At 35.7% G+C, this 25,266-nt stretch overlaps 1 protein-coding gene across 4 annotated transcripts in view; it reads left to right on the top strand.

Moving 5' to 3' along the window:
• SEMA3A (semaphorin 3A) overlaps positions 1-25,266 on the top strand; it is a 446,388-nt gene that overhangs the window by 237,098 nt on the left and 184,024 nt on the right. For all 4 annotated transcript variants that reach the window (XM_042916651.1, XM_042916638.1, XM_042916644.1 and 1 more), the window contains one exon: positions 4,278-4,470. In XM_042916651.1, the coding sequence (XP_042772585.1) occupies positions 4,359-4,470 (112 nt within the window). In that variant the 5' untranslated portion in view covers positions 4,278-4,358. The remainder of the gene's footprint in view (positions 1-4,277; positions 4,471-25,266) is intronic.

The following is a 25,266-nucleotide window of genomic DNA, read 5'->3' as shown; positions in this document are numbered from 1 at the left end:
TTCTCATATAGCAAAGAAGCATCCCTTGAAGAAAAAAAAATGAGAAATAGCAGATGTTAGATGGAAACTAATATCATTTTTTTACATGACTCAGTTGAATAACACCTTGATAAGAGTACTGAAAATTTGTTTTTAGTATTGGTCTCCTTCTTGGTGTTGTTTCTTTGGGGAACTGGTTAACCAACTCATTCTAAAATTCTTAACTCAGTTATTTCTCTTAAAGAGGTCTTCTATTTTGTCATTAGTGCCAACTTGGGGGCAGTACTCTATCACACCACAATAAAACAGGGGTAGAGTGGGATTACAGGGAGAGGCAAATGTGTTTACTAGAGTGTACCATAACTTCAAGTACATTTAATCCACTAAATTTTTAAATACGTCAGAATTATATTTCTCCTTCTCTTCTTTTATGCACAAATACAGGAAGAGTTTTCACCTACCGCTCACAAAAAGACCCAGGGTATCTATAACCTGGGGAAGTACTGGAGTGCCATCTCACAAATAAGGACAATCATTTCTACCCTTGAATTACAATGTTTGTTGTTATTCCAATTTATTTCATCATAAATAAAATACGGAGAGTGGGCATTTAAAAAATACCGCATTGGTTTTATCTAATACGTGAAAAGATCAAAAATATTTTTTTCAATGGAGAAATGCTTTCGTATGGATCTTCTATGACTATACAGGTCTTTTGTGAAAAACAAAACTTAACCAACCTGTTGTAAAGTTGGAAGTATTGTTTCTCTAGAAAATCAAGCACACCACCCATGAACCTATCGCTCTTCCTGGAAAGTCTTTGTGATCCATCTCAATATGGAGTGGGGTTAAAAAACTACTGATTGATTTGACAGAAATCTATACAAGAGCATGATCATCATATTAAGCCCCTGCTCAAATCTGACTCTGTAGTAGGAATTCATCACATCTGAACACTTGAAATTTAAAAAGGTAGTAGAGATTCAGTTGCAAGTGAAGTGAATTATGGTGCATGATATAGATTGCAGGTTAGAAAAACATCATAAAGACAACTTTGAGGAAAAAGAAAAATAAGGTTTTTCACTTAAGCCTTAAATAAAATTTGATGTTAAAAGATCAGTGTAATATTTCTGACTTTTAAAGAGTAGTAAGTGATGAACTAACATCAATGGCCAAGGAGACAAATGCAGCAGGCTTAATCATGCAGGGCTTAGGCCACTGAATGTAAGAGTAGGGAGTCATGTTCTTTGGGGGGTGAGGGGTGAATCAAAATCTATGTTTCACACATACGGTCAGATTTTGAAAATTTCTGAAAAACACCCACCTAGGTCGACCCTTTACCTTCTTTCTACGTCATCTGAGAAATACGTTTAACTTTGGTTATCCTTCACGTGTTTGGGAGTAAAAGAAAAAAGTTGAAAACAACTTTCACCCTGACTTAAGTCAAAGACTTTGAAAGAGGTAGAAATAGAAAACTCCAAATGCTTTTGTATTTTTCAGGCATGTAGTTTCTTTTTCTTTTCTTGTTTACAAAATTACAGTTAAAATATCTATGCATGGCTACACTTTTCTATTCTTTTATAATCAGTCTAGCACAGTTATGCTTACCCACAGAACTTACTGTGTTCACACATTTTAAATTTAAAAAATCTAGAGATAAGCAAATGTAAATGTGAATTTATTAAGCTTTCAAACATTTGAAGACACACAAAGATCATACAAAATTTAGAGGGTTAGAAAGTGTTTTTTAAAATTATGTGTGTGTATCTAAACATGGGTATCTGTGCTACCAAATTCCAGACTTCAACATTAATTTAAATTACTTGTTTTACAAAATTAAATAACTCTGTCCTGATTTTGTGGTTCAAAATCCAGATTGAATGTCTTTCTTCCCCATGGAGTCAATTCTGATCCTCTTTTATCTGAATTTTACCTACAACCTTTCATTTTTCCTGGAACACATCAAAATGTTTCAGAATTAGACATTACGAAAGTGAAATGGATACATTTCTAAATTTGCTTATCCTGTTTAGTTTTGACAAATATAAACTTGTTCCCCTACTCTAGGTAACAAGAGCTAGAGGAAAAATAAATATTTAAAGACATTTAAAATATATTAATGAAAATGGCACAACTATTTAAAGTATTTAAACTAATTATATGTGATATTTCAAAAGGATAATTCATTGGTCCAATCTTCTAAATAATCCCAAAGTAACATGAATTCCTCTGTAGAATAAATGTCTATAGAGAGTAATCCATGGAAGACAGACAAGCCTCTTGTCGTTTGTAGCCTTAATCCATTGCCTAGGGCGTTAAAAGTGCTCAGGATAACAAGTGCGGGAATCAGTAAAATCAACATTATTTTTAGATTTTATTTTCTTAACAATACTGACTGATCAATAGGCTTGAGGAAACTGACAAATACAATAAGGTCTGTTTGATGAATCAATCTAGTGAAGTAGAGAGAATCCATCCACCCCTTCCCCCATTCTCCCTCCTTTAAATCCTCTTCATCCTCTTCCTGCTCCTCCACCCAGCCACCCACCCACCCCTACTCCGCCCACCCCGAACACACACACAGTTGTTGAGGCAGAGAGACAGACAGAAGGAAAGAGGGAAAGAGAGAGATGCTTTTCCCCTATTGGCCTGTAGACATTAAGTCATGAAAGCTGTAGTGGCAATGCTTGGATCATTTTTCTCAAGAATACTAAGCCACTTTAAGTGTTTATGTTTGTAATTGTGAGACTCACCCTCTTCTTTCAGTGGAAAAATTTCCATACTTGAAGTAGGTTCTCTATCCTGTATTTCAATTGTGAGTGTTGTATGGGGGGGCGGGGAACACGGGTAGAGCAGAGAGAGTTGAGTAGAGAAGGGAAAGTTCGGTCCTACTAACTTTTATATACGCCAACCCCCAATATCCTATAAGGATATCAGCTTTGGGGAAAATTGAAAGAAAAATAGAAGAGGAAATTGAAACACCTCGGACAAAATGTCTATTTAGGAAAGAACTGGTTGTGTCTGTGTGACTGCCTAAACATATGCATTCGTGTGCACAGAACGTTTAGTAACCCTTCACCAGCTCATGAAGACACAGAGATATCCTCTTTATGTTGGTCCTTGACACTCAGCAGGGACTTTTGTGAACTTTGTCATCTTCCTCTGCCCTTTAAACCAAAACTAGGGAAGTGGTTTTAATTAATGAGATGTGTGATGCATTAACAATGTTAGCCAGAGCATTCCAGAAGCTGGAAAACCATAGATGTTTTTAAATTCTGAGTATCCTTTTGAGTTGTAATTTATAATTCTCAGTGGACCTATATTTGTCTTGAACTGATTGTTGAAATGGGCTTTACTAGGAATTTCTTCAGTGAAATTGCTGCGGGTCGGGGGAAGGGGGTAGTTGAGCCAAGGGGGTTTTTTGGGAAGAGGGAATGATCTCTAACAAGGCTTTAAAACCTTCAGTGGTTAAAGTTATAATGGTGAAAAGATATACATATATGTACATATGCATATGTGTATGTATGCGTGTGTGTATATATATATACACACACGCATACATACACATATAATGCACAAGTTCAAAGGAATTATATAATGAGTTATAAATTATGTAGGTAGCAGAATTCAGATTTTTTTAATCAAAATTGCACCTAAAAATGGCTATAAAACAACGCGTGCCTTGGGAAGTAAATTTATAGCTACATGCCTTTCACAGGCACGCTGGAGGGTTCTGCTCCCAGCTCTAATCTCTAGGAGATGTTTTTTGCATGTGTTGTGTGACAGGAGGGAAGGGGAGTGGGTTGAGCTCGCCTGTTCTCCCATTGTCAGCCAGTCTAGTGAGTGTTGGGAAAACCTGTCTGTGGGATCTTGTGTCATCTCTCCCTACATGTGTACAGGAAAAGTCCGCGCTGCTCAGGGCTCCTCTTTCTCTCTCTCTCTCTCTTTCTCTCTCTCTCTCTCTTTCTCTGTTTCCCTTTCATTCTGCTTCCCGGGAGCCGAATGAAGCAGAGAGCAGGATTAGAGTCCGCCACTGGCTATCAGAAGAGCCTAGATAAAAGGAACTGCTTCTTAAGCACCACTGCAGCAGCCCTTGTTCATTTTTTTTTTTCTTTCTACACAACAGTTGTGCCTCATTATCCGGTGCCTGGCTCGATTTTTTTTTTTTTTTTTTTTGGAGGGTTTGAAGTTTCTGTGCTCCAGTGACTGTTACAGAAGAAGAGGTGTTAGTGTTGCCGTGAGGTCTTGATTGTCTGCATTTATGAATGAAACTGACCTAAATCACCTGTTACCTCCAGTTTCCAGATTGTTTGAACTTCTCTGGCCGCACAATACAGGAGGGAAGGCAGAGCAGCACAGGCACCTCCAGCGTCTGCAGCATGGGCTGGTTCGCTAGGATTGTCTGTCTTTTCTGGGGAGTATTACTCACAGCCACAGCAAACTATCAAAATGGGAAGAACAATGTGCCAAGACTGAAATTATCCTACAAAGGTAAATCTTTATTTTTCTTCTTTTTCGGCTAGCTCTGTAATGTCCCTGCCCCCCCCCCACCCCACCACCCCTGCCTTTTCATTCCTTGAACTCCCTCCCAAGCCAAACCATGAAACCTTTAGTTTAACCTGGGAAACCTATGTGATCCTGTGTGTCTTTCTGAGATGATTTAAACACTTTTTTATAAAAGCATGTCTCCTGTTTGATATATGACAATTTAAATGCAAACAAAGAACATTTAATCACATTTGCAGAGAAGAGCTGAATGCCTGGGTAAATGCTGATCTGTGTGTGTGATCATATGTGCTGTTAATTTTTCTGACTCTACTTCTATTAAAATATCTTTAAAAAGCACCGTGGCAAAAAGAGTCTCTTTGTAGAATGCCTCACCTATAGCAATTGTTGTGATAAATTGTGTTTTCTTAGTTTGAGGCACTAAATGGTTAATCGTCATCATGAATATTCAGTTTGTTCCAATCTGACAATCAGATGCTTAACATAAGCAGTAGATCATGGTTTGCCAAGAGAATATAAACTGGAGGGAACAGACTAGTTTTTCCACAGTGTGTTATGATTGTACCAAAGACTGTGTATTTGGCTAATTGGTGTAAAGCTAAAGCCTTTGAAATATAACGTTATTTAATTCCATATGTACTTCAGTGAGAACTGAAGGAACATTACTTTCTGGTTGTACAGCTAGTTGTGTGAACTTACTTTTAAAAAGAGTTTAAATTTAAGAAAGAAAAAAAGCTTCAGTACATGATTGCTAGTACTTTATTTGGTTACAGCTTAATGCATATGCCTGGTTTTTAATGAGGATTTTAAGGAAATATTTGTTCTCTATTTGTTTAGATAGATTTTGTAGATAGTTGTATAAAATAATGCTAACATGGTTGAAAAGAGTATTTTTGAAAAACTTTTAATGAAAAAGAATGTTTCTATAACTGAGGTATTAGTAAAATGGAGTTGGTGATTAAAATGTTTTAACTCAAGTACTTTTACTCCCTAAGGTGTTGCTTTCTTATGATTCTCAGATTTCGGGAATTGGGGGTGGGGCAGTAGGAAGCTTCAATTATACTCTGTTTTTAGCCTATAATGTGAAAGAAAATCATTGAATCTATCTGTAGAGATGTCTGTCTGCTGCACATTGTTCTTATGCCAGAAACATATTCTTTAATTTTCACATGATGGGGAACATCTCTTTCTGAATGCTCTAGTGTGAATGAGGATCACAAATAGGAAAGAGAGATGTAATTTTCACACTTTGGATTAGAAAATTCAACACCTATTAAATGTGTTTATTTGGAATTAATACTTGCTAGGTAAAATACATTGGATTGAAAGATACATTTATTTTTGGCATAACAATTTCTTAGTTACTAAAATGTGAATGGATTTAAAACATTAGCAAACAGAATTGCAATTGTACTCATCGTGCAAGATTTTAAAACATTATCCTTTAGCCATTAAAGATTTAATTAAATCTCTATTACATCTCTAGCAACTGTCTTTAAATTGTTTTTATAGAATATGGTATTATGGCATGTGTATTTTCCTCAGTTTTTGCTTTCTGTTTTCATTCTTTGGGAGGATAACATCAAATAATTCTTAGATTGGTGGCTGATTTTATCCAAGTTTATATGCCTATGAGTCAGTTTCGCATGCAACTTTACTTCTTGAAGATGTGAATGGCTGTATGCTATAATTGTAGAGTAACAAATGAAACATGAAACACACGTTAAAAATCTACTATATTTGGAGATACTGGTCTAAATGCTAAATAAGTTGTAAAATAAATAAAGATTGGGAATTATATATATTTTGCAAGAATTTTATTTCCATGGTGATTGATTACTCTCCATTATAGAACAGGTACCCGTTCTTTCTATATACAAACAGATAGCATTTAGTTAGAATAGTCCTTTGATATGTGTGCAGGCTTTAAACTTGTCTGATGAATTAAGTTGTATATATTGACAGTATGAATCTATTTGACACTGTCTTTATAAACTCTTTTTATCATGGCATCCATTAGAATCATTCTGCTTTTCTTTTCATCAAAAACTGCTCTACACCTACATAACAATTCTATTGCTATACCTAGGGCTTGGCAATTTGGTAATATAAACTGTGAAACGAACAACAACAAGAAGAATAAAAGGAATGGCCCAAGCAATTTTTCTTCTGTCATTTTATTGGTCTGTCATTACCTTTTTGTCCCTACATGTACACTTGTTTTGCCAAAGCAAATGCCTAGTAGCCAATTGTCAGTACTTTGTTTCTAAACTATAATAGAGATTTTTTTTTAGCTCCTTCTTTTTCCTCCTTAATTAGATGTCAAACACGGTTAAAACATCCACTGCTTTGCCCTTAAGAATATTCCAGCATGATTCATGAAGAGTTAAATCCCTGCCAACCCTAATTTCCCATGGTCACTTGTTTTCAAAGATCCACCATTAACTCTCTCATTGCTCAGGTTGCCAAGACAAAGTTTCAGGCAATCACTGTGCTCACTTCCTACTTGTCATCTTGCCTAGTAGGAAATGAAAGAGATTTGATGTGTTAAATGAGAAAGAAAAAGAAAAGCAAGAAGGCAGCCTTGGTAGTGGATGCACATATATATATCTAATAAGGTACCTCTTTACTTTCTAGGAAAAAGGGATTGAATGGATGTGTTCAGGACCATCTGGAGAAGTGATAATATTAGAAAAATGGGGTATGCTGGCTTTTCCTCTGAACCAATCTGATTTAGAATCCTTGTGGGGGAAGCAAATGTGAGAACTCTGTAAATCTCAGCAGTCACATACAAATTATCCTCAAGAAACATTCACTCAGAGATACTTTTGCTTTCCTGAAATGTATGTAATATAGCTAAATGTTGAAATGCTTCTTTTTCAAATTGATGTGGAACTGTTTATTTCTCTTACAAAACTAGTCAAATTTCACTTTTCTCATGAAATACCAGACTATCATATAATCTTCCTTTTGGAATGTGTGGTACAATGAAGACTTCAGAAAAACCTATGGAAATCACAAGGAAATAAGTTAGGTTTGGGGTTTTAAACAAATGACAAATGTTCCATCACTCAATGTAATGAGCATTTCCAGGACATTGTGTGCTCCAGTTTTAGTAAAAATGAAAGGCACATGCAAGTCTGAATGTGATGGTTATCATGTGAATCCAAAGGTTAAATCAATGCCTTTAACTTTACTTTCATAGGAGGACTTAGTAAATAGCACTTAAATAAATGTTTGGAAGACTTTCTTTTCATACTTTGTAAAGATTTTTGCCCCCAGAGTAGTTTAATTATTGCAACAATGAGATTATCAGGTAAATCAAAATCCTCACACACATCTTTCTGATATTGGAAGTAATATTTAATTAAAACTTTATGAAATACAATTTGCAAAAGACTTTTTGCCATTGCTCAATGCACTATGATCGCTTCAGATTTAGTTAATATGAATGATGATTTACTAATTAAACTTGTTGACTTTTCAGAGATTTTTCTTCACTTTTACCAGAGTACACAGATACACATCTATATATAATATGTATGTGTATACATATAAATATATGTATATCTATGAATGACAAAACTTTATGTTAATATCTTATAGCTGAGAAAAGTGATCTTGGCAACCTATAATAAAATTATAGGTTATACAATGACATTCATATTTTATATTATGTATTTATTTATTTATTTTAGAATGGGCATGAAAAGTCCCCATGGATATGTCAAGTACTCACATGTTTGTATAGGATGTAATATGTCTTATACTGATAATTTCCTCGCAACTAAAAGATAAGTATCTATGAAAGGTAGAGAAGTATATATACATATATATATATTATATATATATGTATATATATAGTATATTTATGTATTATATAATATTATATATTTATATATTATATGTTTAAGATATATATTCTTACACCCCCCACACACACACACACACGGTGCAAAGAAGTTATAAATTCTTTGCAGTATCTTTTCTCCTATAGTCACTGCATATTTAACATCAGGTCTCTGACTTGCTGATTCTTATTTAACATGGCCTTTTCTGCTCAAATTTCTATTCACTTTAAAAATCATATTTTGATTCAGGAACCTTCAATTTCAGCCTGCTGAAAACTAGAAATTTTTATTCACCTACTTGAAAAAATGTATTCTGGCAAAATAATGAAAAATAAAATAAAACAAGATGCTCAGTCACACATCTTGTGATCCAGTGCTGGTCAGATCACATGAGGGCTAGTGAAAGTCTCCAGTTCAGGGGTTCTCTGTTTAAAGCTGCCAACCAGATTGGCCTTGGAAGTAATAAGTTATGCAGTGTAGAGCTCAGCTAGTAGAAAAAATAACTGAGACCCCAAAACCATGCCATGTAAAATTCTAGCCCACCAAATTTTGATAATAATATTCAATCATTATTAGCTCAAATAAAGCTGAATACTGAAGAGATAATGTTTCCAATTCTAACTTTTTTATGTTGTTATTTCTCTTCATATAAATTATTTACAAGACTCCACTGCAGACAGTGATGCATATTGCCAGGATATTTAGGCAACCAAATATATAAATCTGTCATAACGAATTTCCTTGTTTTCTTACTTTTCATTCATCTATAAATCAAACAACTTAATTAACAAATATGCTGGAATTTTTGGCCAGTTATATTTAAATTTTATATTCAAACATCCATGCAAATGAAAGATCTTTCAAGAATAAATTGAATTAAAATTAATTAATATGATCTCATATGTTCCTAGTAAGGAAATAAAACTGTTGCTTGCAGAGCATAATCTACTTATGTTTAGTGTGAATATCTAATTGTAGTTGAGACATGTACTTTAAATAACTTACAGTGTTATCAACAGTAAGAAATTGTGTGGTTTAACTTCTTATCCCAATTTTTCTCATTTAAACTTCAGTGGCACACCTACATGTCACTAGTCAAAGGTCAAAATATCATACCTTCACATGCTTGGAGAATTTTAAATCTAAAGTCAGGACTATGCTAAATAGAATTTATATTTCCATTGTCCTAAAACCGTCCAGAGAAACCAGTACTCAAATACATTTTTAATCAATCATTATGTAACAGCATTCATTTACAAAGTCATGATATTATATCATGGAGAGTTACATATTAATTGATTAAGACATTGCACTTATCAAACCTTTATGAAAAAAATCTATGATAAAATGACGTATCAGTACAAAATTGTAGGTAAAATCTCTAGAACTCGTGACAGTATCTAAGTTTAGTGCATGCAGTGATAGCTTATTTTAAAAAGACCAGCAGCTGTAAACATAAATTAGAACAAGTGTGAGTCTTGGGATGGATTTTACCCCTCATGACTTCTAAGGTGCTATTTAAAGGAATTATCATGATTTGCAGTTCTGTGCTTCCACTAATAGGTGGCACTAGCAATTTGTGACAGCTCTTTCATTAGTTTGGAAATGGGCAGGCTGCTAGGATAAATATACACAGAGTGATGTGTGGAGGCCAAGCTTGGAAAAACTAGCATTAGAGTCAGGAGATGTAACTTACACAAAACAGAAGCGTTAGTTGAAATGCGTTTTGCTTAAGATTTTGAGGTGCTCTTTGCATGCATTTATTGGTGTGTTTTGACCCTTGAAAAGTAAATGGTTATAAGTAAGTATATATATATTTAACGTAAGACTTAACATATGAAAATGGCCTGTGCTACACAGCAGTACCAAACAATCAGAATGAGTAAAGGATAGCTTCATGTGTCTCCATGCATATTAAGTATTTTATATACATTCATATAGATGCATTCATATATATTTTTTTCAGCCTGAATCATAAAAAGTTCGTAACGGAAATGATGCAGACTTCCTCTGGCACATTACTGCCATCGTTCATAATTGGAGAGTAGCTAATTGAGGCGGTAAAATAAAGTTTAATAAATCACATTCGGTATATTTTTAAAAGTGACTCCTTGTGATTTGTAGGTTGTTTTAAATTATTATCATAATTAAACATATGGAAGAATCAATAAATTTTATCTGACACAAGTAAGTCTGAATGTCTCCAGTTACTATCTTCTTCTATTGCCAAGACATAAACATCAGTATAAATAGGGAATTCACACACTATTTCCAAACAGTAACAAAGCTGGACTCTGTCAAACCCAGGATAAGAAAATATACAATTTACACTTAAATTAGGGAATGAAGATAAGCAAAAATAAAATTCTGTTGATAAATAGGAAGAATAATTCAATCTTAGTATTTTCTAGAAGCTTAGGGTAGAACTTAAAGAGACAACAACTTTAGGGAAACTTGTCAGCTCCTAAACGAGTCATTAAACCTGCATTTCCAGGTTTCCTTTGCTTGGAAAGATATGACGTGGGAGAAACAGTGTTGACCAAATCTCACAGTAACGTATTTTGTTGCCGAAATCGTAAATGTGTCTTTTGACAAAACATAGCATCACCCGCTTGAGTCTTGATCAGCAAACTAAATGGGGCTTAGTGCTGTTGAATATGTTGAATGGCTTCTTTAGTCTGTAAAATTACTTAAGTGGATCCTCTCTGTTGTGCCAGACTGTGAAGTCCTCAAGGCCAGATCTCTTCTTTTTCATCCTTAGACGCTCACCAGCTGGCACAGTCACTTGTTGAGCGATTCTGTGCTCCCTTGGACACACTGGTTTTTAAAAGCAATATGCCTGTTTATTAGTGAGTACAAAAAGAATGCACAGGTGTAATTATCAATTCATTATAAGTGAACTGTGCATTGTAATGTAGAGAAAGTAAGCTTAGTGCTGGACACTAGGGAAGGAGGATATCAGTTGAGGGACTTAGAAATGCACCAAGAGGGTTGCCTGGGTGGCTCAGTCAGGTGAGCATCCAACTCTTGATTTCGCCTCAGGTCATGGTCCCAGGGTCGTGAGTGAGATAGAGGCCCACGTGTGGGGCTCCTCACTGAGCATAGAGCCTGCTTGGGGTTCTCTTCTCCCTCTCTCTCTCTTTCTCTCTGTCCCTCCATACTTACACTCACTCTCAGTAAAATAAAATAAAATAAAATAGTAAAATAAAATAAAAGCACTAAGTGTATGTCAACATTGTTGCCTCCACAGACAGTATCTCCTCTGAACCAAGCATATTTCAGGACTGAATCACAAAGTTTCTGGTCAACTTAACTCGCCTGCGAGTAAGACATGAAGAATGGAAAATAATAATACACACATCTTATAAGATCCTAGGAACCAGGCTGAAGACTTGTTTCATTCCTTTGGAGGAACACCCTGATTTTTCTCATAATCGTGTCGCATTACACATAGCCAGAAAAGAAAGTAAGTGAGGCTACTCTAAAACCACATAATGGCTAAAGATAAAAGATCTCATCATCAGTCTTATTGTATCTGAGCTCTTTGTAGAACAAATCAGTTCTACCAAACAAAGCCGAAAGCACAATCACTTAAAAATTTAAATTTGACTGTATTCTATTGTCCATACTTTTGAGAGAATGCTGGCTTTGCTATTGGACAACTTGCTAAGATTATTATTGAGCAGGCTTTCTTGTTTCCTCTTATCTTTGACTCCACTAATTTTCTTAGTCCACTTAGAGGTGGACTTGATGCTTAGAATATAAATATGGCATTGATGTTTAGAATATAAATTCGTTTACAGTGCTTGATGTTAAACTCTTATAAAATATTTTAGTCTTGTGACAAAGTAGAAGTATTAACAGGAAAGGACAGGTGGACAACTACCAAGAGTGCCAAATCATAGCTATTAAGTGACATTAAAAAACTAATTAAGGTCTAATCCCAGCCCTTAAGGAATATATTTGGGGAAAGCCAGAACAAAGTTGTTTATACCTGAGGTCAACTCCAAAGGAGACAAGGACTTGTGATTCTTCATCAGATGTGTTAGAAATTTTAATTTTTATATTCAAATTTGAAGTTTCAAGAGAATAAACTCTGCTCTACTGTGATAATCCTTTAGAATTAGTTTAGGGATGAGTGGGTGGCTCAGTCAGTTAAGTATCCAACTCTTGATTTTGGCTCAGGTCATGATCTCACAGTTGTGACACTGAGCTCTGCATTGGGCTCCATGCTCAAAGATTCTCTCCCTGTCCCTCTGCCCCTCCTGCCCCCCCCCCTCAAAAAAAGACAGTGTAATCATACTTGCAGAATTATATGGAAATGAAGGACTACGTAAATCAATGTGCTTATAGCAAATATAAGAAAAGTTACATTCCAGTCATTTTTTTTCCAAATCATCTCACGTTTAATTGGTAATTGTGGAAAGTGGAATGCTGAGAAATAGTAGGGAGAGGATGTCACCTTTTGCTTGAGGTCAGGTCTTGGGCCCTTCAGGATTGGCTGTCATCTTCAGTCCTTTAATGTTTGACCTTCCCAGAGCATCTTCTACAGTACAATGTTGTCATCTGGAGGAGTTCTCTGTTCTCCCTAAGGCATCACTACTCCAGCAAGTTGCTAACCTGCCTCTTTCAGCGGCCCTTCCATTGAGCCTTCTCAGCATGTTGGCTCCAGGACATGGTGTTTAGTGTCTTGCTTCCACTGGAATGCACACAGTGTTTCCACTCTCAAGTCCTTCCACCTCCAGAGTGAAGGGTGTGAGCAGGACACAGATCCCCCTGACCCCCCTCAATACAAGAGCCCTCCATCTTTCCAGACTTGACATTTTTAATAATATATAATATATATTAAATATTACATATATATATATATATATATATATATATATATATATATATAACATAACTGATACTGGCCACCCTCCTCCCCCATCCTCCACCCCCTCCTTTGACCTAGAAATAGTCTTCATCTTGTACCTTCTTGTCCTATCCAAATAAATCTAATTCAAGACCCTCCTTTGAAAACAAAATCCTCAGAAATTAAAAGCCCTTATGTCTCTCTCAAAAAGAAGTGTAGAACTGCATTTTTATCAGCTAGATCTACAGAAAAACAAACAAAATGGCAATTTCTTAATTAGGTAATCTTGCCACTTTAAATTTCCCCATTCTACATGCATATACCTGATGATCTCAACTAGACATTGTGCCTAGTACAGAGAGTGTGGTTCCCATAATTTTAGTTCAGTTGGGTTAACTTTACACATATAAAATACCGTAATTAAAGGACAAAGTAGCCTCCTTGACCCTTGAGATGTGGACTTGTTGCCCAAGTGATGACTCAGAAGCAGAAAGCTCATACAACCTGAAATTTTGTGCCAGTGTCACCCAGGGATCTCTTCCCCATCTGTGCATACCCCTGACTACTTCCCAGACATTACAAATTCTGGGGAGTCGCTGAGCCAGCTAGGGTCTTTTTTATTTGTCTCTTCCATATGTGAAAGGCTACAGAATATCTACACTTGGTCTCTCACACAGAACTCCAATTTTGTTCAAAACTGTGCCCACTGACCTCTCTGCAAGCATATTTGTCCTCCTTATTTCCAGTTGTGGAGGATATTGTCTTTTTGTCCCAGTGGTCCAGGCCAGTAGAGTCCCAGTAGAGTCTTTGCCTCTTCCCTCGCTGACCCACCCCATATCTACCTACATGTCCTGTGGATTCTATCTCTTGAGTCACTCAAATCTGTCCTGTTCTCTCTTCCAGGCTAAGTGAGATCCATATCATTACTTGCCCTGCTATGGCAACAGCCATCTTTAATTACGTTCTCTTTTTTTGCATCATTAGTGGCTACAATTCTTTCTGAAATCCAAATCTAATTACGCCTTTCCTTCATTTTAAAGTTTTACTGATTAAAGTCCAAACTCCTTAGCTTGACCTAAAAGAATGATTAACTTAAAGGAGTCTAGGGCATAGAGGGAACTAATTGGAGGTCTTGGAGTTGTTCAGATATGAAGAAATTAATCCCTGAATAAGGATCATGATAATGGAAATGAGAGAGGAAGGCTGAAGATGAGACATATGTATAGAAACGTTAGATTCAGTAAATGCTTGTGTACGTATGGGAGGATCTGGAGAATTCAAGAACAGTAAGTTTCTAAATTTCTGCAACTAGGAGTGTGATACAACAATTGGTAGTAACTAGAAAGTGAAACTCTCTTCACCTTGCAGCCCCAACCACACCCTCACCCAGTACCTCCCTTTCCATGTCACACCTGTGAGCTTTCCTTCCTGGATCCACATCTGCCCAGCCTTAGTTGTTTACTGATGCTGTTCTCTCCAACATTGACTTGAGTATCTCCTTTGATAAGGCTTTTGAAAAGACAGAGGAGTATAAAACATCATGCGGCATCTATCCTAAAGAAACGTATAACTTGGAAGGGGAGAAGACCCACATTGTCAGGTTTTTTTTTTTTTAATATTATGCTGTTCCTTATCCATTTTATTATTTTTTAAGACTTTATTTTTTAAATAATCTTTACACCCAACGAGGGGCTCAAACTTAACATCCCCGAGAGCAGGAGTTGCAAATTCTACCTACTGAGTGAGCCAGGTGCACCTATACATTTTCTGTTCTCAGTCAAGTAGAGTCTTACACATGATAGTGCCTCATTAAATTGAAGAAGTGGTTGAAGGAATAAGTGAGGAGGTGACAGATAATCACTCCCCGCGAGAGCCCTAAGGAGCAGAGATGAGACCTTATATAAAACAGATCTGAGTACAAAACACAGTCCATTCTGGGAAGTGAAATCTCTGGGAGAAAAATCATCGATGGCTGCAGGAGCAGTTTAAATCAGGATAAGTGGTAGAAAATTTTGAAACAGGTTATAGGCTGGAGTTCAGATTGGGCCTCACAGTTCGGTCCTGTTCTCTTGGGTTACAGAGACTCCAGATGGAGACACGTAGCTCTTCTTTAGCTACATGGAGCAATCCGATTTCACACATCCAGAAAAATGCAAGTTATACCTAAGAAAAACTGCAGATATTTATTAAAATCCAACAATCTAGCATATTTAGGGCATAGCTGTCCATCTAAAATATTCAATTACATATTAATTCCTTTAAATGTTCTTAGATTTATGGCAGGACACACATTTAGGACTTCTGATGAGGTATCAGACACACATCTTAGTCTGTCACAATGTCACTATTTGGCCAAAAGCAAGATGTCAAGTGTAACATTTTCATTTTCAAGTTACTATATTATGTGGGATCTTCCTTCTTTAGTAGATTTTTTCTTTTCTCCTGGGCTGGTGTGCAGGGATTCAGTCCTTTGCACTTGATTCTAACTAGATAGAATTGGAAGCGATACTCAAACAAAGCAACTACTCCTAAGACTCCAATTCCCTGTTAGGCTCTTACACACTGGCCCAGAGCCATGGAGTTTCCTACTTTCACTGTGTGTTCTTCGTGTTCAATAGGCTCTCAGCCTTCTTTTGCTTCCCAAGGTGCCTATTCAGAACAGAATTAAGGTTCCCTTGGCACATACTAGCAGAACACACATCCTATCTCCATCATTCAACCTCCTAATCCAGACAGCGTCTTGAGAAAGATTTCTAGCATAATAGCAAGGTGGGACCAAGTGACTAGAAAAAAGTTTTTCTTGCATGCCTCAAATCACTTAGCAAGGTAGAGTAGAGTCAGGGTCTGTTTTGTCTAATGTATCATCAGAAATAAGATTAATACTTGTCTCATTGGCATTGCTCTTTAGCTGTCAAATTAGAGAAAACTGTCTACTCTGTGACAGTACTTCTGTCCACAGCTTTATAAACATTAGCACATTCGTTTTTAAAGAATATGTTTAGACTATTTTAAGCAGATGCCATATAAGGAAGTGAAATTAGTGATGCTATAGTGATTTGTTTCTTTAGTACAGATCTCAGTCTCTAATACTGAGTTGTACCAGATGTAACTATGAACTCTGGACTTCATTCTCCCAAATGGTTTCTCTATTGTACGTATTATACCATCTTTTTCATACAACTCAGTTTACTTAGAGAAACTAAAGATAGAGATAATAGGTAAATGTCTCTAGTGTGCCCCCTCCACCAAACAGTCAGATTATTGCTTTTTCATATTTTCAAGAGAATAAAATGACACATTCTTGGAATATGCAAAATGAATTCCTACATTCCATTCTTGGAATGTGCAAAATAAATATATCCAATAATATATACAATCTTTATTTAGTTTATTGAATAGGAAGTCTTGCTGTGCTTATAGTGTTCAGTCCTTTGCTTGTTGGCCTATTGAAAATTAGTGTCTTTTTCTAATTTAGCTGCTAGAACAAAAAATTCACAAGGACAAGAGGAATCTTAGCATAGTAAAGAAAGCATTGAATTGACGTTGGCATTTTGTGTGTGTGTTAGGATGTGGATGTGTTATTAACTTTACTAGCCTCAGTTGCTCTTCTCCAATGCAGGAGGATAGCTACTTCATGGTAGCTGGTAGGTCTTATCAGGATAATAACAATACATTGTAAGAGGCCCAATCACTGCTTGGTGCATAGAAGGTTCTAGATCACTGTTTTGTTTATTTGGTGTGGGTATGCATGCACATATTCTCTGTTACTTTGTGAATTAGATTAATAATAATAATACAAAGAAAATCACACTTGTTATATTTGTAGTGCACTTATTTCAAAGACTCGTAAAATAATAGTGGGAATGCTAAAAAAACATGAAGTTTGTCAATATCAGCTAGTCAGTGAACCTATGAGGAGGCTTGGTAAAAAGCTGGTGTTGAAAGTAAACCATTGATGAACAAATACCTAACAGACCTTTCAGTCCTGCATAGGTAAGCTGAACGTCTTGATATGAACTTGCTTGACCAAGTTTTAAGTGTAATTTCGATGGAATCTGTATGAATATATCCATAAAGCAAGGTAAGGATGAAGGCAGGCCTGATTTTTAGGTCCTTGGCCATGAATACTTACTGAGCCAGCCTGAGAAAGGTAGCCTCTGTTTCTTTCTTCTTTTTCTTTCTTTCTTTCTTTCTTTCTTTCTTTCTTCCTTCAATTTTTATTTATTTTTGAGAGAGACAGAGACAGAATGTGAGTGGGTTAAGGGCAGAGAGAGAGAAAGAGAGAGAGACAGAATCCGAAGCAGTCTCCAGGCTCGGAGCTGTCAGCACAGAGCCCGACGCGGGGCTCGAACTCACAAACTGTGAGATCATGACCTAAGCCGAAGTCGGATGCTCAACCGACTGAGCCACCCAGGCGCCCCAGGAAGCACCTGTTTCTTGAGGAAAGGGTTGCCTGCATCTCACAGACTATAAGTTCCAATTTGTGTTTTCAGCATGAACCAAAGTCAGTCATTTAATATTCAGTAAAAATAACCAGGAAATGACTAGTTTTATTTGCTCCTGTACTTACAGCATATCCTCTTAAGTGTAATGGTTGCCTTGAATATTATTTTGTTATGACTTAGTCCATGAAGACACAACATTCTTCATGACAACTTAAAGAGTATTGAATTCACATAGGAATTAACACAATATTTGTATTTAATATGTCCCTGAGTCTGAATGAAACACTGTAGATATAAAGTCTGGGGCTTTCTGACCAGTTCTATGAACCACCTGTGATTGCAAATAACCCATTTGCAGGAAAGAGGATATTTGGTCATCAAGAAAATAAACTTGCAGTCTGAAGCTAGTAAATAGAATGAAGAACATGTCGAAGGTAACTTAAAGGAGCTTTTGTCTAACAGAAGACACTTGGAAGCCAGACTAGGAAAGCTAGACGTCCTTAAGAAGGGAGGTGACACTCACCATAGTCGGCTTTTAAAGGATTTTTTTGGAAGGCAGAATTCCTTTGGAAAACACTTTATACACCAGCATGAATAAATTTCTGTGGTACTCTAGACAAAGATGAATTTTATTTCATTGTGGCTTTAGCCATATTACAATGCTCATAAACTATTTTACCTTATGCCAGACATGTGGAAGCAATCAGTATATGTAAATGATATGTGAAGGTGAGGTATAGTCTTAGCTTAAAAACTTAGACTGTCTGTGGTTATAAATTATAACCACATCACAAAGAGCAGCTTGCCTTTTAATAGTAACTTAAATGTAAAAATAATCAGTGATGAATTTTTAAAACTGCCAGTGTTCTTTTAGTAAAGTATGGTAAATGTAAAATACAGCACTACTTTGTGCTGTTACATTATTTCTAGGAACACAGTATTCAAAGGCAAATATTTTTTACCTTAAGTAATTGTTAATATGTAAGTAGCTGTAGTAAGACATAATTATGTCAGTCTGTCTCTGAGAAACTTTTGCCAAGGCTTGCATTTCATTTATTTATTTTTTACTTTTTTATTGAGGTATAATCCACCTACAACATTATATTAGTTTTAGGTGTACAAAATAATGATTCAGTATAGATTGCAAGATGATCACCAATAAGTCTAGTAAACATTTGCCACCGTGCATAAGTACAGAACCTTTTTTTCTTGTGAGGAGAACTTTTAAGATCTACTCTCAGCAACTTTCAGATGTACAACAGGGGTTTATTAACTGTAGTTGCCATGAGTCCATTACAGTTGACTATAGTTATTGTTTATTAAAATAAATGTCTCCCCCATTTTATTCAATGAGTGTGATACCGATTTGTTTTTTGCCTGTAATTATTCTTTATACATATATATGTCTATGTATATACATATATATGTGCTTCAAAACATTTCATATATTTTGAACATTAAACCTGAATCAAATGTCTTTGACAAAGAAATAGATATAATAAAATAAATATTTACTTTTCTGTAAATTAAAAACAACAAAACTCTTAGTCTCAATATGATAGTGCTGTGCCTCTTTTAAAATCTTTCTATCATTTGCTGTCTATAAAGCCACATATTAAAACAACGCAAACTCAAAGTCATGTTACTAGATACACATACGCACACACACAAACTGGTGGTGGGAAAGAAAATGAGGCAATATGAAACAAACCATACTGAAGCATCTTCTTATCTTTGTAATAGAAAAAAAAGTACAGCGTCATATTTTGTTAGACTGAAATCACCTCTTTTATACTCCCAATTTGCTCATAATTAAACAAACAAATAAACAAACAAAATTCCACTCATTCTAAGATATTTACTTGAGGAAACCAAGAAGCAAATCATTACATCATTACACTAAGTATCTGAGTAAAATACAGCCATCTTCAGAACAAAGAAAGTCTCCCAACCTTGGCTCAACATGCTATCCTTCATTCGATTGTCATGTTCTGGGCCAAGCCCTATGAGAAACTAGGGCAGAAATAAAGACAATCCCTGTGCAGAAGGATCTTACCCTCCCTTATCAATCCAGGCTAATTAGGGTATAGCATGCCATTGGGCTATTTTCTTTTTAATAAAAATTTCACAAATAGAATTAATTCTACATGGTGCTACACAAATGTCAGTTGCCATTTGGAATTAATTGCATACAGCAATAGTAGGGGAGTCTAAGGAGAGAAAGAATGACCCCAAATGGGGAAACTAAGCAGAGAAGCCCTAAGTGTGCTGGATGTGAAAAGCATTGGGAACAAATCTTTCCATTTGTGTGTGTGTGTGTGTTTTGTTGTTGTTGCTGTGGTTTGGGTCAGGGTTCAACTACAACTCTGATTTCTCTTGGTAAACACTTCCATATTATTATGTTCCTGCTTCTTTAAATATTATTCTCTTTCTCATCCAAGAATTATTCTTTTAAAACTTTTAAATTCACTTCAGATGAACGGAAAGTTAAAAAGGGTAACTATACATTAACCACTGTAATGGTTACTAAGAATAGAAAAACACGTAGGATTACTCTCTTAAGTACATCACAACACAGTGTTTGAGAAATTATACTATCCAATGATAAGGCAGCTTGGTTCATCATTTAGATATAAAACAAATACTATGATTTTTAGAGGGCACAATGGTTTGTTAATTATGCTATGGTATGCTATTGAGAATAAGGAAGCTATGTTTTACAGGGAGTAAGAATTAAACTGGATTATAAGAGTATGTGAAATTTTTCAAGGAAGAACAGAGAAGGCCTTTCTAGTAGAAACACAGTCTGGAGACATGAGACATTAATGTGTAAAGCTTATTTATGAAACAGCAAAAGTAATTAATTAATCTTATATGGAAAGGAATGGCAGATCACGAGGCAATGAGAGCCAATTCAGAAAATCCGTCAGTGATCAATGACTCTCTATACTATTTGATCCTTCCTATAATAACTACTGACATAATATGCAATGATATACACTGTAATTTATGGGATATGTACACATGAAGATGGTATGCATACTGCCCCCAAGGAGCTCTCATATTTAGTGACGAAGGCAAGCAAGTATGTCAAAACACATATGGGGCAAGTGTGCCAAGAGTGTATCCCAACAAAGAAGAATTCAGAAATTTAAAATATCACAGAGATGCAAGGGGTGAGAAGAATCTTTATGTGAGAAAAAACATTTGAGAAAATCATATGAGATATGTTCAGGTACTAACTGAATGACTATGGGCAATTAAATTGGCAAGAGGACTCAGTAGACCATTGTAGTTAAGAGCATGGTTTTAATAATCAGATTTGAGCTCACATCTGACATATTGTGTGTGTGATCTTGGAAATATACCTCACTAAAACTCAGTGATTATTTATAAGATGGAGATAATAAAAAATCTGCCCCTTTAGATGGTTGTGAAGATTACCAGAGGCTTGGAAGTTACCATTCTAACATGTATTGTGTTGGGGGGGTGGGGGCGCAGCACCAGGGTGGCTCAGTCAGTTGAGCTTCCAATTCTTGATATCAGCTCAGGTCATGATTCCAGCAGCATCGTGGAATCGAGCCCCGCATCAGGCTTTGCACTGGGCACGGAGACTCCTGAAGATTTTCTCCCTCTCCTTCTGCCCCTCACCCTCACTCACACTCTCTCTCCCTCTCTAAAATTAAAAAAAAAAAATGTAGCTTGGAGGATATACCTGGAACACTAAGCAAAGTGGTTGGCATGGTGAATGTCTAGTAAGTATTAGACATTAATAGAAAATATAAGAATGGCTCACACTTAGGTATCAGTGGTAAAAGTTTACCAAGTGGTAAAAGTTTGGAATAGGTAATTAGTGTAAAGGAAAGAAAAGAGGTATTCTTCACAAAGGAATAAGATAAGAAATGAGGATTGAAGGAAGGGTACAAGTGAGATAAGTCAAGAGTTGAAATAATGGTGGGAGCAATTAAGTAAGTACATAAGCTATATTTTCAGGAAAAAAGACAAGTTTGTTGGACTGCCTTTCCCTCTGTTGTGTTAACCATGAGGTTGAATAAATCATTTCAGTCAAGGTGGCTCCACTTGGTGGTGTAGATATAGTAATTATTGTGTTTGACTTTCTAATATTCTCCCTCTCTTCTGAGAAAGTTGATAAGCAGTGATTAGGCCAAGATGTATAAAGCGAGAGAGAATTAAAAGAGCCAAGATGACTAGATATTCCAGTAGGTATAGCTAACAATAGAGTTGTTGATATGATCTACCAAAATGTTTTTCAAGACAATTAAAGGTATAGGAGTGAATCAGTTCAGAAAAGTAGAATCTAGCAGAGGATACAAATGCTATGAGACAGGATTGGGGGAGAGTAACAACGTTAAAATATACTGGTTCACACTTTTTCTTATATCTCTCATTCATTTGAGATAGGAAACAGCTCAAACTTATAAAATATTTAAGCTTAAAAATGATACTGAGTTGTATAACAATAGTAACTAAATGGGGGTATTCTCTGAATGCCCTTTATAAAAAGTGAACATAATAGAAATCATGCATGGAATGCATAAAAATTGTTATTGCCAAGTAATGACATGTTTCCATAATCTCATTATATTTCACTTGTTATTAAAATGAAATTGTACCTCCCAATATGTAGTTCATTTTAGCTCAGGAAAAGAACGGAAAGAGATTTTTACCTTATGTGGCAATTATGGGCAGATCCTATAAGGAAAGGCCTACAATATGATACCATCATCATTTAGAAGTAAAAATACATGGTCTCTCAAGGATACCCAAACACAGGTCATCTATATGTAGGTTGTTTATTATAACCTGCCTTCTGATACATCATGGGTCAAAATATGCTTTGTGAAGCATAACAGCTACATACAATAAAGTCCCTGTTTTGTATGCCCTATAGTTCTCTCATCTTATATCACAATTCTAAAGGCATTCCACTGGATTGTAGCTATATTCTTTTAACTGTTTTTTCTTGAATGACTCATACAGAACAATAAGCTTTATTTGAATGAACATGCTTCATCATGTCCTTTAAACTTTTTGAAGTAGCATTTTCCTAACTTCTTCCCTGGGTATTCGTAATCATAGAAAACTATTCCAAGAATATTTTCAAGAAACTTGATAGCACCCCTGAAGTGGTCCAATTTTATGCCTCAAGCCTAGACATTATTATGCAACAGTGAAAGAAGGCTTAGATGGTGTCATTTAAAAAAAAAAAAATTCCTGAGTCACTTATCTTCACCATTGTAATTGAGCGTTGCATACTCTAAAATTGATGTGATGTACTTGGAAAGATGGTTCCAGACTGAATTGTCTGAATTCTTTACTAAAGTCAATCAGGCATTGCTTTCAGTTCACAAATTAAAGTTGTCAGAGTGGCTAGGAAATGGGAGTGATTGTGGCACACTAGAATGCTCTCTGTTAGGTTTGAAAGTTCTGTTAAACACTTAAAGAAATACTTTAACATTCTGAAACACTACTCTTGAGTTTTAGAGATTAAGCATAGGAAGATCAGCTCTTCAGTTGGTTTACAAATACTGATTTTTCTACTATTGTCCTTGGGGAAATGTGCTCATTTTTAAGCCACTGTTCCAGACTCTTACGGGCATGAATCTGGCACCCTAGTGGTTTGCCATGCCATCTTTCATAAATAAATAACCTCATACATCTTAGAAGATAATAGAATTGTTTTTTTTTTCTTTTTGATAGGTATACATCAAACTCATGGCATGGTTTCCATTAAATACAGGAAGAGAGAACCATTTGTGGTAGAAATCCCAATAGAAAACATATTTACACCCCTCTGATCTCTATGCCAGTCTGGATAATAATTTTTTGACTTGGCTGCTCCTTTTTTCAAAGTTCTTACCAGTCACACTAATTGGGACCTTTATTTAAATTGCTTCAGCAATTTACAACATACCACAGAATAACCTCTAAATCTGCACTTCGTAGTAAGATTTGTATCTGCTGAAATTTAAGAACTGCATCCTAAATAATTTATAAATTACAGGAAATAAGATATTGCATATATTAAAAAGGGAGCAACTAAATAGAAAGAATTATCCTTAGGAAAAAAAATACTGGGAGTTTTAATCAGAATCCCATATTTAGGCTGTCACAGATTTACCATTTCCCATGCCAAATAAAGTGATAGGAGTGCTGTGAAAATTTAATGCTTGTTAGTGTTGGTGAATCACTGTGACCGTAAATAAAAACTCCTATAAAACTTCAGAGCATTCTTTAGTGGGGCAAGCAAGGTTCACATAGAGTCTGTTCCTTTGCCTACTTCCAGACATGTAAGATTCATATATCAAGCTTTCAATAGTACATGCATCCACCTGATAAAATGTTTATCTGATAGGTTCATTCAAAACGATAGCAATAGAAAGAAGAAAAGTAAAAAGACTGCTGTAGATTTCCAATCAAAACATTTGCTGGTATCATTTAAATAACCCAAATCATTTATCTCTTTATTTCCTGATCTGTCCTTAAGTCATCCAGATGGCCCCAAAAGAAGGGAATAGAATTTGTTCTCTAGAAAATTCCTATTTTCAACCCTAGATCCAGCATCCCAAATAACACCGAATGCTGATTACTAACCTTGCCTATATACCTCCTCTGAGTGGTGAGCCCTCATGACTCAAAAGCCAGGGAAAGAGGTCACTCGGGATAATCATCTGACATAGGTTAAACAGGGAGGTGCTAGCTTGCTATTTCCTTTTTATGAGAATGGTTGATATTCCCCGATGTTGATGCATGCTGATGTTTGAATAAGGTTAGCAGTAAAACAATTGTTTTTCAAGTTACACGAAAAAACTCCCATATTTCTGTTACAGTTAATAATGGGGATGATAGACAATAATGTGAATAGAAATAGTGCTAAGATTTCTGTGTATGCTGTCTCGCGTAATCATTACGACCATTCTAGGCAGTAGACATTTCCCATCCTTTTATGGATGAAGAAGCTAAAGGCCAAAGTAGAACAAATCGAACAAGTTGTAAGGAAAAAGAGGTTTTAGAATTTTCATGTCTGCTTAACACTAAACATTTAAGATTTTTTAATTGTAAGAACATTTACCATGATATCTATCCTCTTGATTTTTAAATGTACAATACATTACTATTGGCTATAGATGCATTGTTGTACATTAGATGTCTACAGCTTATTCATCTTGCTTAACTGAAACATTATGCCTGATGATTAGTAAGCTCCGAATTCCCTACCCCCACCCCTCGCCCCTGGTAACCACCATTCCACACGCTTGATTCTATGAGCTTATGTATTTTAGATACCTCATACAAGTGAAATCGTCACTTGTAATCACTCCTCTCCATTGAAAAAGATCCGATTCCAAGTGATTGGAAGAAATCACTGTTTAAAGGCTGCAACTGTGCAATTCTACACACTCATTACAGGAGAAAAAGATGGCTTTAAAAATTAATTACAAAATCCCAGAGTTCTAGAATTCCTGATGTAAGTCTTACAAGGGGGTTTGAGATGCAAAAATTCAGAGCCTATTGCGTTTCCAAGAAGTGAAACACAAATTGTTGATCTTTTCCTAACTCAAGACCCATAGTAATATCTAAAATCTTTGGGAAAAAAATTCTGTTTAAG

The sequence above is a fragment of the Panthera leo genome, chromosome A2 (genome assembly GCF_018350215.1).
Source record: "Panthera leo isolate Ple1 chromosome A2, P.leo_Ple1_pat1.1, whole genome shotgun sequence".
Lineage (NCBI taxonomy): Eukaryota > Metazoa > Chordata > Mammalia > Carnivora > Felidae > Panthera > Panthera leo.
The sequence above is the reverse complement of the archived record's forward strand: the minus strand, read 5'-3'. Positions and strand labels throughout refer to the sequence as shown.